Raw genomic sequence first — 14,266 nt, 5'->3', positions numbered from 1 at the left:
AGAAAGAGAGAGAGAGAGAGAGAGAGAGAGAGAGAGAGAGAGAGAGAGAGAGAGAGAGAGAGAGAGAGAGAGAGAGAGAGAGAGAGAGCGAGATAGAGTGGGGGTGAAAAAAAAAGTTTATCAAATATTTTTGTCGTCCTTTACCCTTAATTGCCTTTGGGTGGGTTTCCCAGCTCCAGTTGGTCCGTTACAGTCATTCCCCATAGGGCCTCGTGCCTGTCAGTCTAGAATCCCCTCTGCCCAACCTCCAGCCTCCTCTTTTCTCCCCCTTTTTCTTCCTCACTCACTCACTCACTCTGGAGGTTTCTCTTCCAGCCAAACTGGCTTCACATTTTGCCTACTTAAAACACCAGCACACGTTTTATTAAAAGGCCCGCTGCACATACTGTATGGCTTTTATCTCCACAGCCTACATCTTATTTTGCATCATTTACAGATCACGTTCTACTGCAATGTAAAGATGAAAAAGTTAAGAGTTAAAAGTTATTTCAAGGTTAACTTTCCTCACTAGATTGCTTTTGTTTAGAGTTCAATTGAAACTCTTATCTATTGTTGAGATAACTTATCCATGAGTTGACAATGTATCTGTATAAAGACGTCAGAAAAACTTTCAAACAAAATATAATAAGTAAGTACAACTTTTATTTTCAAATAAGTATTAGTGTGTAGAACTGAATTGAAGTTACTTTACATATGAATTATAAGTTATCTCAACAATAGATGATTTGTTTGCTCAAAAAGGCAGTTTTTAGTTGGCCTCAAAATTCAAAAATGAATACAGTTGCCTTGAAAATGTGAGTTTTCCTAACTTTTCATTTTTACAGTGTACAATTAGATTAATCTCCATGTTATCCTCGGCATCAATACCTTTTTCTCAAAACAATATCATTACTATTCCTATCATGAGCAGCTCACTGTCTCCAAAAAACCTGCCATTGTAGCAGCCGGCTGCTGGGCCACCGGGGCCGCGATGTTAACTGTCAGTTTGTGAACATAAGAGAAGCCTACTTCCTGTGGCGATGAACACGACATCCCCCCCCCCTTACCCTCTTTGTGGCTGTCCTTCTTCACTCTCCTCCACTAACTCCTCCTCTGCTCCCTCCCCTTCCCCTCCAACCAAAAGATCTGTTTCTCATTATCCTCTGTAGTCTGCTCTCTGTCTGAGTCGGGAGACGAAAAACTTAAATAAACACACTCTCTCTGGCTCTCTGCGCCTCTGTCCCCCCCCTCTCCCTTCCCCTCCTCTGATTCTCACAATCATTAGGGGGTTTGTTAAACTGGCGTAGTGGTGGACTGTAGCCGGGGGGCTTGTTTCGCTCTCCTTGTCATCCTCTTGGGGTTGTGTGGGCTGGCCCAGGATCCTGGACCCAGCTCAAGATGTTGCAGTTGCAAGTTCGGGAGAGAGAGAGAGGGTTGGGGGGGGGGGGTGGGGGTGATGCTACTAGCAGGGCCGAAGCAAGACTTTTTTTGGGGCCAAGGACAGAATCTGATAACCCGTACCCCCCACTGCGACCTGACATTATGTAAGGTTGCAGTAACATTTGACCTTTGACCTCCAAAATCTCTTCAGTTCATCTTTGAGTCGACATTTTTGCAATCTTTGAAGAAAAGCCCTCAAAAGGTTCTTGAGATATTGTGCTCACAATACTCACTGTCACAGTGACCTTGATGTTTGACCTCCGAAATCTACTCGGTCTATCCTCTAATCATAGATTGAGTTTGTGCCAAATTTGACGCAAATCCCTCAAAGCATTCTTGAGATATTGTGTCATGATGTCTCAGTGACCTTGACCTTTGACATATGACCTCCAAAATCCGATCAATTCATCCTTGAATTAGAGGTGAAGTTTGAATAAAATCCCTCAAAGCTTTATGAGATGTTGCTCTCACAAGAATGTTCTGTGCGTATGTACTCTGGACGCCAAAACAACAGGAATACACAAAGCTTCTGGTCCGCAATATTAATCTCAGACACAGCATAGGGTTTTTCTGAAGTTCCACATGGATCCAGGAGATGGCACAATTGTATCAATTATACTCTGTAGCCTAATTTATTTTTCTGAGTATTTCTGCAGTGTAGTATTCATATTTTTAGAGGTAGGAGTACTCCTTCCACCACTGGCACTGGGATTTCAGTGTAATATTTTCAGATGTATTTGCCTTTGACTTGATCTAACCATACATAAGTCTTCAAATTGTCTGCCCAATTTACCAAAACTTGATTTTGCAAAAGTGGCAACAAAAAAAGAAGAAAGTTTTTATATATGATTGAATACTCAATACTGAAGTACCTGGTGAAAAAACCCTTATAGGATCTTGTTTTTAAAAGTTGTAAGTGCTGTATGTGGGCCAATTGTGAGTAGTTCAGATTCATAGCCTCTTCAGTATAATGGAAAGTTTTTTGGGAGGGAGATTGTGAAACTGTTGAACACCTAATAAATATTTTAAAGGACTGCTGCGATGTGATGGATGACTGCAGCGCTCGGGAGGGACTGCTGGGTGTCAAGTTTATGGGAGTAGAAGAAGAAGAAGAGTCGCTTACCATGGTCGTGTTGCCATCGTGTGGTGAAACACAAAATGTTTTTTTAACTGTAATTTTCCTCAACACTTGGCTGCTTTTTTTTTTCATAGCCCGAGGAATCACATTTTTGTTGTGGTTGAAATATGTTTTACAACTTGATTCTTCGGAAGGGGATTTTCTGAGTCAGTGACAGACAGACATAAATTACTCAATGACTGATGAGTTAATCAGTGGCTGTAACTGTAGTACACTGTGTGCTGATAAGATGATCTGTGCTTTTAAGTATGAGTGTATAGGTTTAATTACAGCATATTCAGACACTGTACATTTATACTAGCTGAGACAGGAAAGCAACTTCTACAACATATTGACCTACTCTGCAACTATTCAAACTTTATTTCATTGAATATGTTTTACTGTTACCGTCCTTACCTGCTTGTTATAATACACTATAATTCTGAGGTGATACCTATTATATAACATATTACTTACTAACTGAATCTCCAATAAAAGATGATGCAAACATCAGTAAAGATTGATTAATTTTCTAATTTGCATATCCTGACCTGTGTCCTGTAGTATTAGTCTTATCATAGCAATAAAATAGAAGGACAACTGGGTGACAGCTGTCAGACATGGAGATATTTATAGACTTTCTTTTGTCCATCCATTTTTAATTGAAATTAATGATTGCACTACTGTCTGTGTATTTAATTCAATATCACTTGAGCTATATACAAAGTTTAAACAGTTTTTTTGTTTAGTATTGGTGGTAGAGTAGGCATTTAAAGACATTCACAGTAAACAGTTTGTTGATAAGACACATACACGTATATGAATTGTAATTAGACTTTAACCTGGACTCTCACTTTCCAGCGCAAGGAAAGTGAACCACACCAATTTATTACCTCATAAAGCAATTAACTTATAGGTTGTAGCAACAGATGACATGTATGTAAGTATGAAGATGTTACATATAAAAAAATATTACTGAAAGCAGAGTTATGAGACTTGTTTTGAAGTTTCTTCCTTATTTTCTAAATGACTGGTCGGTGTTTGTACTACAGTACTTCCTCCTGCATGCAAAAGCGACTTTATAAAGTCACTCTATCCATCTCATTTTGTTTATATCCAGATGCTTGTTTAATGTTTACATTACATGTATGAGCAGACTGTCCCCCCCCCCCCCCCCCCCCCCCACACACACTGCTAACAGCCCGGATGTGTCTAAATTTAGCTGAAAAAATAATACACAATACAACATTTAACCACTTAATTTGCTAAATAATCTCTATCACTTTATAGTTGTGCATATGCAAACTTGCTGAAAGAGTAACTTATATTTTAGTAGTGTTACAAGGCCTAACCACTATGAAACCAATACCTTCGAATAGTTGTCTCAAGACCAAGACCAATCTCAGTTACAACAATGTTGAATTGTAGCCACACCAGCTGCATGGCTCTAAGATGTTCGTTCCTCTGTCAGTGGATCAACCATTTTTTGGTCAAGACTGAAATATCTCAACAACACTGTCAAAGCGCATTTTATATTCATACGATACGTATTCATGGTAAAAGGTGGATGACTCCTCATTACTTTGCTGGTATAGTGTTTCTCAGTCTAGCGCCAAAATCTGGTTAAAATCAAAAAGGCATCTATACTTTTCCAATTTCTAAAATAAATACGAGCAAAACTAGTGACACAGGCTTATATGGCTGCTCTTTTATCAATGTAATATTGCAAAAGTTATTATCGCAGTCATTTCCTTATTTGTTATTTCTCCCTGTTTTATTACTTTTTCTTTCAAAGGCTTCCTGTGGACAGGTGTCGAGAGCATGTGTCTCAAAACATTTAAATCATTTATCTGGTTTTTCCAATGTAATTGAGATGTCCATGTCTACTGAAATTAGTCCTGTTTGCGGATGATACAAATATCTTCTGCTCAGGAGACGATCTCGCTGAGCTTCTGAAGGATCTTACTGAAGAAATGATCAAACTAAACAAGTTTGATTTGACTGGTTTGATTACAACAAATGATCCCTAAACCTGGCCAAGACTAAAATTATGCTATTTGGATATGGTAAAAGAGATGTGCAGGTAAAGATTGAAATAGATGGGGTGGAAATTGAAAGAGTGCACAAAATAAAATTTCTTGGAGTTATGATCGATGATGTAATCAGTTGGAAATCACACATAAAACATGTAAAAACCAAATTGTCAAAGAGCATTGCAGTAATGAACAAAGCAAAGCAGGCTTTGGATCATAAATCACTCCACATTCTTTACTGTGCACTTGTTTTGCCATATCTAATCTACTGTGTCGAGGTCTGGGGGAACAACTACAAAACCTCATTAGCACCAGTAACTATCCTGCAGAAGAAAGCGATTCGTGTCATTCATAAGGTTGGATATTTGGACAATACTCATTCATTATTTCTACAGTCAAAAATCATGAAATTCACTGACATTGTGAAGTCTCAAACTGCTCAGGTTATGTACAAAGCAAAAAACAACAAACTCCCAAATAATATTCAAAAATTATTTAACGAAAGACAGCTTAGTTATAATTTGAGGGGGAAACTACATTTTGACAGGTTCAGCATTCGAGCAACCAGGAAATGCTTTTGCATTTCAATTTGTGGGGTGAAGCTGTGGAACAGTTTGAATATGGAGATCAAGCAATGTCCAAGCATGAAACAGTTTAAAAGAAGATACAAAGAGATGGTTTTCCAGAGTTACAGTAATGAAGGAGGGCTTTGACGTCTCATTACTGTGTGATCAGCAGTAAGCTATTGGTCTTAAGGGTGTGCTGTGGTGGCTCGGCCTTCTGCGATGGCTGACTCCACAGTTGCTGTGGTGCTGGCAGTCAGAGTGAGTGGCTGACATTTTCAGTGTGTCAGTGAGTAGGAAACATGGGTATGTGTAAGATTATGTATAAGTGTATGGGTATACAGGAAATGTATTGGTACGTTTGTGTGTATCTATGTGTACTGGTATGGTGTACAGATATGCAAGTGTTCGTGTGTATGTTTGTGTGTATCTATGTGTATTGGTATGGAGTATAGATAATGCAAGTGTTTGTTTGTACGCTTGTGTGTATCTATGTGTATCGGTATGGTGTACAGATATGCAAGTGTTGATACATAGAATTGATATCATGAAAATGAGAAATTAGTCTGAAGGAAACATGTAGATTTGAGTTTGAGTTTTGATTTTGATTTCTGACCTGTTAATATTGTTTAAGGAAGTGGGGTGGGATTGATCAAGTTTTTACTTCTTCCCACCCCTTTTCAAATATGTTGTGGCATTTTTATAGAGTGCTTGGCGGCCTTATCAGTGCAGGAGTCACTAGGGCTGACTCCTGTTGATGCATTTTTATTATTGTATTGTTGTTGCATATTCGAAATAAATCATTCATTCATTCATTCATGTCAAATAGCAGAATTCACATAAGCCTCAACTGTCTTTGGTGCAATTACTAGTTAGACAAGGTGATCAACATTGTCAAGACAAATTACTTTACAAAAGAAAACAATGCTTCATTCAGCTCATGCTAATCGGCTTACAGATAACGATCAGAGTTATCTATCCGTCTCCAGTGTGTGCGAGTGAAACTGTATGAGCGTGAACTACGCCCTCACTGAACAAGGCTTCTTTCTACATGTTTAGCAGACCTGAGTATTTGCTTCATTTCCCCTCTTTCTTACATTCTTGTCAGTGTCAGACTTGTATGAACTAGTAAGTAGTAGTTTGTCTGTGTGTGTGTATGTGTGTGTGTGTGTGTGTGTGTGTGTGTGTGTGTGTGTGTGTGTGTGTGTGTGTGTGTGTGTGTGCTCTCCATATATGCGTGTTTGTGCTTGTGTGCCCATCATCTATGACACAGGGAGCTTGTGCAAGAATTTTAATCTTTGTAATGTTTCCTTACAAGATTATGCAACTTCTGACTCAGAGTGGGAAAAGTTCCTCAGGACATCTATGTGTTTAGATTGATAGATATTAAGGTGGGATATGTTTTTAGGAAGAGTGCATATTTCTTTGAAAACTTGCCGTCATGCATTAAGTCGAGTCACTGCAGGTGAAAAGAAGCCTGGTCCTACCATGAAAATTGAGCGGAAGTAGGTAGATGGGCGGTGTTTCTAATGTTTGAATGAATGTGCAAATTTGGCAAAATATCTGACCAATTGGGTTTAAATCTGCATCTTTAAAAACTTAAAATCTAGATGTTGGGTAAGATTAAAATCTTTATTTTATTTTGACATCATATTAGAGTCCAACGTTTTAACAGAACAGATTTTAGATAGTCTTTTTCCAATTTATAAATCAAAAAATACTGTATACAGGCCTTACAAATCAATTTGGTCATGTTTTTAAGATCAAAGTGTACCACAAACCAAACAACATATGAGCAAATCCTTCTGTAATAACCTTCGGAATAGTGCTAAGAATGATTATGGAAAGTTTATTTTATGTAAGTGCTTTATAAATTAAGATTTTTGGTTCAGAGGAATGAAAAAATCTAATGTTGAGATAATGGCTGTTAAAGATAGTTGTAGGAATATAGCCTAGAGACGCAAACAGACAAGGTTTAGAAAAATTAACACCCAAATGTATACATAAATACATTTTGGACCTTTTATTTATATTTAAATGCTTATGCTCACACGCTCATCGAAGCCAAATAGCCAAAAAAAAAATAAAATAAAAAATAACCAGTGCCTGAAAAAATTGTTTGTTTTTGCCTGCTGTGTCTTGCCTTAAAGAAGCACAGATACCTGAGCCGATCCCACATAGTCATAAGGAAATGCATATGGTAAAGACAGAGGGAGGGAGAGTGAGAGTTGTGTGGAAGGACACACCTCTCTCTCCCTCTCTCTCTTTAACCACAGCATGTTGCAGCCTGCTGTGTGGCAGGATGTGATTCAGTTTATTATGGACTGAGCTAACACACAGACACACAGACACACAGACACACCGAGCAGCACAGACTGACAGGCAGGGCGGACAGCAGCAGCCGCGGGATTATTTCAATCTCACACACTTCACACAGAGGCATCAAGCCCTTCAAGGAGGTCAGTCACTCTTGAAAATGAAAGAAAATTCTTAGCACTTATATTTTGGACATTTTAGCTCAATCTCTCTCAGTCAGATTTCACCTAAGCTTCTCTTTGTATATTGTTCTTGCGTCTTAAAATAGTTATTAACTTTTCTTGACTTAAAGGTCAGTCACTCTTGAAACGTTCCCTAGAGAAAATAAAGCTCTCAGCACTGAAAGTTTTGGACTTTTTTCATTCAATCTCTGTCAGATTTAACTAACATAAGCCTCTTGTCATAATTTGTTCTTATGTCTTAAAATAGCTATTCACTTTTTCTTGACTTGTTTACATGAGGCTGATTAATTACAAACATATGATAATATATGACTTAATATAGTAAAACTTTGCACAACAAGCACAGGAACAAGTCATTTTGCTGTGATTTTTCAAATTTTTTCATCAAAGGTTTTTTTTTAAGGTTTTGTTTGGTTCTTGCACCCAAACAATGCTCAAAATCGTCAAAAAATAATATCTTTGTTGTAATTTACAGCAAAAAGTACCCAGTAAAGGTATTTTTTCCCATCTCTCTCATACACCTTTACAATCCTGTACTTAGTTTGTCATTTAATCATAAATTAAATCAATTTTTTTTTTACTCCTCAGAGTCAGTTATAACGGTATATGTATGTCGTATATCCTGTGCAACCTTTGGGTCATAATTTACAGATGATTTTTGTGTTTCTACCTGAATTGATAGAAAGCATTGTCAGCTTTATGATATATAAATAAAGCTGACAATGTATATAAATAATAATAATAGGTTCATTTATATAGCACCTTTCAAGAGCAGATGTCACAAAGTGCTTCATAACAAATGCAAGTAAAAGACCAACAAGAACAGAACAGCTGACAATGCAAAATGTAGTAAACGGATAAGCAGAATGAAAAATATACTCTGTATAAATATAGGAAAAACATCAACAAGGATAGAGCAGGTTAGTTAAAAGCAAGTCTAAAAAGGTGGGTCTTGAGCTGAAAGTTTCCACAGAGTGTGGCCTGTCATTTCAGAGAAACAAGTGCATCATTGTTTAGCTTATGGGCTCCTCTCTCTGCTTTCTGTTGCATTGGTTTTCTCTGTGACGTAAATCGGGGATTTGATTCACTTTGAGACTCTCGAGGGGAAAATAAACAGTTTTGCTTAACAGGGACCAGAACAAGGAAATTGATAATTAATCAGGAAACGAGAGGTCAATGTTTTGTTCTCACAAAAGGGGGAAATGTGTTTTTTTTCCAAAGATGATATAATTTCTGATGCGATTAAATTCCCTTATACAGTACATCTGGTGTTTCATAATCGGCATTATACTACTATAGGCCTACTATAGTCTGCGATATTTACTATTTATGTCATGTAGCCAATGTGATGTTGTGTAAATCTATGTGATCCAAATTCTACTAAACTAAAATGATAAAAATCAGGGTTGGACAGTAAGTCTTGATCTGCATTGGTCCTTAATGCCATCCTTCTGTGACCTTTGCACTGCATGGTACGTGTTCCCATGTGTCAGGACAGTGAAAAACAAGAGTCCAAAACAAGAGAGACAAATGAGAACAAGATGAAAGAAAAGAGGATAGAACACTGTGTCGAAATGCTGCTCCTTCTTCTTTTGACGCAGCAGCTCTGTTAATGTTTGGCGTGTTTTAGCATGCCACCTCTGAGATGGGAATATTTTAGAGGCTGCGTCAGGGTAGCAGCCATCCTCGACTTCTTGGAGACAGCTTGGCGAACAATATTAAAGTTTTTTTTTTCTGTTACTAGGGCTATGCTTTGCTTTTTCCAGGTAATCACCACCTTTGTGTGCTCATAAATCTGACAATCGAGGCTCAAACTTGGCTGTGAATCTGAAAAATTTTGTTGTGAAAGAACTACACCACTAGTTTTTATTTATCACCTATTCATCATGAAAAGTTCATTAAAATAACCGTTCGCTGTTACGCACAGACTCGTGCTGACTTGGCAAAGATGTGACCGGTGTTGACAGATGATATGCATCTGAAAACGCATTTGGTGAAATTAGATCCGGTTTCATTCTGCAAAAAGACAAGGTGATAAAGAAGCATATCCTCAGGCAATGATTTCTATCTCTGTCTCTTCCTCTGAAATGACACTTAATAATCAAAGTTAAGAACAGATTCTAAGTAATTACTAAAAGAAAGAGGTTGTTTATCACTACTGCTGCAATACGTCCATTTCTTCTACCTCTAATAAAAAAATGTCACCATGTGTATGTTTTTACTCATTTTGATCATTAGAAAAATAATTAAAAGATTTGAAGATGGTCATGGTCTGTCTTTGTCCTGTCTTGTTTTGGTGTTTCCTGTTTTATTTTATGTCTGTCTTGTTCCTCCCCATGTCCTGTCAAGTTTCCCTCCTGTTTGATTACTGCTCCCTCCCCAGGTTTAACACTGTTTGATGTTTGAATCAACATTTTGACAGACTTGGTGTTGTTTGATATCTGTGACAGATAATCAGTTGGCACAACTCCTATCGTTTGAAATTGTTATGTAGAACTCAATATTTGGATTTTCATCACATGTGAAATATAAGTTATCTCAACACAAGATATTTAGTTGGAGTAAATGCATGCAGTTTTGCTTACAATTTGAGAGGTTTTGAAGAATAGTAAAGCAAGTTGCCCTTGACATTTTAGAGTTTTTTTCAACTTTATTCATCTCATACAGTGTATTGTACCAGATGTAACTAGTTCATTTCCATCTGCTACTGCAGTGATGACACAATTATTTTACAATCTCAAAAATGTGTATTATGTGTCTCTCGCCCTCAGGATCAAAATGAACCACTCCCGTATGTCATACTCTACTCTTCCTGATAAAAATCTAACCGACCCTGAGGACGAGAGCGTAGTGAGCAATGACTTCTCCACCAGTTTGGGAGCCCTCATCCTCGGCCTGGTGTTACTGCTGGGCGTCCCGGGAAACCTCTTCATCGTGTGGAGCATCTTGGCGCGCATCCGTCGACGCTCGGTCACCACCCTGCTCATCCTAAACCTGGCCTGTGCTGACGGCTTTCTTATGGCTCTCACCATCTTCTTCGTCATCTACCTGGCCAAACAGACCTGGATTTTTGGCGAGGTCATGTGCAAAGGCCTGTTCTACCTTTGCAACACCAACATGTACGCGTCCATTTTTCTGATAACGCTGATGAGCGTGCACAGACTGCTGGCCGTGGTTTGGCCCACAAAGGCAGCCTCTCTGGTCACTGAGAAGGTGATTAGGCGAGTGATCGTGGGCACATGGGTGCTGGTGTTTTTGATCGCCATACCATCGCTGGTGTTCAGAGACGTGAGGGAGGACAACAAGGACGGGAGGGGTACAAGACTGGTGTGTGCGCCCAATCACACCCTGCCCAAACATGTAAGTAGACCAAGGGAGGAAACTTACCATTATTATCATTATCTGTCATTAATGTGATCCTTTTCTTGACGAATCTTGCCCTTTTAAGCCAACATGCATGCAAGCTGGAAGTTCTTATTTGATCTCCTCATCTTTACTCATACAGAAGCTATAGTGGCCTTCAAGGACAAGAAGCTAGTAACTAAAGATGACATTATCCACCACTGCCTCAAGTCTTTCCACAAAATATGAATATAATAATCACAAAGTGATATTCAGTATATTTACCTTCCTTTTTAATCTTGCTCTCCCTTGTTCTGGCTGTAACCTATCTAGTCATTCCAGTGAGCACATCTGTTTTGTCTCCTCCTGTGTGCAGGTGAGGTTCCAGTACGCCTTTGAGACCGTGGCAGGATTCATTCTTCCGTACACAGTCATCATAATCAGCTACGTGCTCATCCTGAGACGCCTGAGGCAAACCAAGTTCCGCAGAAAGGTCCGCAGCGAGAAACTCATCCTGGCTATTGTGGTGATGTTTGGCATCTTCTGGCTTCCGTACCATGTGATCAACATGCTGCAGGTGAGTGAATGGCGTGTTGTTCACAGCAACATTCATCTCATGAAATGCTGACTTCTGTTTTAAAGATACATTTATTGATCGTTTTAATGAACACTGTGTCTTTTTGTTTCATCTAAGGTGGCAGTTGAGTGGTACCCAGAAGACTCACCCACAAGGGAAAAGTAAGTAGCCTAACAAAAGATTTTCAACCAACCACTCAAACTAAATTTGAACTGCACTTGTGTGTTTGTTTGGGGGGGGGGGGGCTCCCTGACCATTGAAGCTCAGGGCCTGCAAAAGCTTAGCAGTGGCCATGCAATTGAGCCACCTTTTTGACTTGAAAATTTAACAGAACTTTGCAGTAGTGAATATCTCAATACCATACTTTGTGTGCGCTGAAAAAAAAATCTGGTGTTAATACAAAGCCTATGCGATGAAAATGGGTACGTAAACAAATGGGGCCCACCGTAGCAGGCTAAATGCCCGTTTACAGAGCCTGGGCTGTGTATTAACACCAGATTTTTTCATTGATTTTGACAAAGTGTCTTGACAACAAGTATTCTCCAGAATCGCTGACTCAACCTCGTCGTTGTACATCTCTTTGTGATTGTTTTGTATCTATAGTATTGTGTCGGCCTGTGGTTGCTATGAGTCTCTTTCTGTGGCATTTTATAAGTGAATGACCGCTTGGGCACATTCAGTATGCCATCCATGGGTAACTTATCGTATTTCACAATCAGTTATTTTTTAGATCAAAGTATTTAAGTGGGGGGTCGTCATGGGAAGGCTGGAGAACTTCAATTCAATTTGAGCAATCTAAGCATCATTTGTAAACACATGTTGTATTTATGCAAGATCTAAATTGTTGTGTTTATCTGCAGATTGGATAGTATCGCTAAGTCCAGTCGTGCGGTGACGTCGGCTCTGGCCTTCATCAGCAGCTGTGCCAACCCCGTCCTCTACACGTTCGCTGGGAAATCCTACATGAAGCAGAACGGCATGGCCTTCATGGCAAAACTCTTTGAGGGAACGTCGTTGGAAACGGGAACTAAAAAGATTCGGAGGGTAATTGATAAAGAAATGGGAGTCAGTAATGGTGACTCCTCAAATGAACGGACTAATACTTTACAAAATGACAAATGATCATTGAAAGAACTTTTGTATGTAAATTATTTTTGGTTAAAGCAACATTTGAGCTATGCTTGATGAATACGAGGAAAATCAAAAGGTACTTGCTCTGATCTGAACGCCAAGTTTTCTAGATTAAATGTGTTCAGACATGTGAGATATTGTCAGTGTAGCAGCCACAATATATTACATTGTTTGTACCTGAACTGTAAATATTATATTTTAAAATTTTTATTTTATATTTTCTACAAGTTCTGTTTTAACACTTTGTTTCAGCATTCATAAGTGAGAATCAAACATTTGACTGATTTATAACACTGTTTAAATATTTATTACGCAACATATTTCCACAATTGTAACTTCTAAGACAAAGATTACATTACAACCGTTTCATTATTTATTCACTTATGAATGCCCACACAGGTGTTAGTTGACAATTAACACAGCTTGCCAAAACTACATTTAAGTGCTTTATGAATATTTAATGTCTATGGTGCTTATAAATGCTGAATAGGGGGACTTTAATGCACACTCAATCAGCAAAATTTTACATTAATTTCTGAAAAGCTTGACAGCAGCTCATCTTTGTGTATAGTCCAGCTATAGCCACTTTAAGAACGAGAAAACAGCGTGAATTTCTTCCATTATTGAAATTAGGTTGTGCATCACATGAATAGTATTAGAACAAACAATGCGTTATAGGGGAAATGCAGACTTTTCCCTTTAAGACTGCAAGCTGGATCTTAATGTGATCACTCAACATTTTGGAAAAAGCTCTGTAGCAGCTTCATAACTGCAGAGATTACCAGATGGTTCTTAGGGAAACACTCTTTCCCCTTATAACAGTTTTCAAATTACATTATTCTAATTATTAAATGTGTTAATTCTTTGTATTGTGGGAGAACATGTTGCAAATAGTGAGTTAAGAATTTTCAATTGCGTTGAACACTGACATTTTGGTTTAAAAGCACTGTACTACAATTTTTTTTAAATACATGTAAATAATGCCCGTTATTTAACATCTTTTTCAATAAAAGACAAAATTTACTGGTAGTTTTTTTAAGATGTTTGGCGTTACACAGAAGCACATCACAACTACAAGCTTAAATATTTAAATCACTTTGCCATTTTGGCTATTGTTACAACTAGCAGCAATAGCAAACTTCTGATCCCTTTGCATGTTTGTCAGAACCTCTATGATCTGCAATTGAAGACAATACACAGATTTAAAAAAAAAAAATTCTTTATTTAACCATCAGTTCATACATACACAATACCACAAAATAATATTAAAAGTAGGGATTTGGACCATATCAGACTAAAGTCAAATTATACCAGAGTTGCAAATTGCCCAAAAGGTTCAACTTTGACTAAAACCCAACTGTGGCTCATCTCATGTTCTCCATTACCTGTAAAGACAAAAACAAGGTATTAGAAAACGGGTTTACATTACGTTTTAACTATGTCACTCGGAGGCTGCATATAATGGCAATGTTGAGTTGTATCGCAACCCTGTTCATATGAATTAACTTAAAAGTAATTGCAGGGTTTTAGTGACAAACTGAATTCCTTTTACCTACATAAACTAGCAGCAGAGTGCAGCTACAATC

At 38.1% G+C, this 14,266-nt stretch overlaps 1 protein-coding gene across 1 annotated transcript; it reads left to right on the top strand.

Moving 5' to 3' along the window:
- Positions 1-7,478: 7,478 nt before the first annotated feature.
- On the top strand, positions 7,479-13,709 carry ltb4r2b (leukotriene B4 receptor 2b). The gene is made up of 5 exons (XM_080034206.1): positions 7,479-7,591; positions 10,402-10,990; positions 11,349-11,549; positions 11,667-11,710; positions 12,410-13,709. The coding sequence occupies exons 2-5, from the start codon at positions 10,409-10,411 to the stop codon at positions 12,669-12,671; spliced, it is 1,089 nt and encodes a 362-aa protein (XP_079890332.1). The 5' UTR covers positions 7,479-7,591; positions 10,402-10,408; the 3' UTR covers positions 12,672-13,709.
- The last annotated feature ends 557 nt before the right edge of the window (positions 13,710-14,266 follow it).

This window comes from Ammodytes marinus (genome assembly GCF_949987685.1).
Source record: "Ammodytes marinus genome assembly, chromosome: 9".
NCBI classification, from domain to species: Eukaryota; Metazoa; Chordata; class Actinopteri; order Uranoscopiformes; family Ammodytidae; genus Ammodytes; species Ammodytes marinus.
Note: the sequence above shows the minus strand (reverse complement) of the source record. Positions and strands in the feature narration are given on the sequence as shown.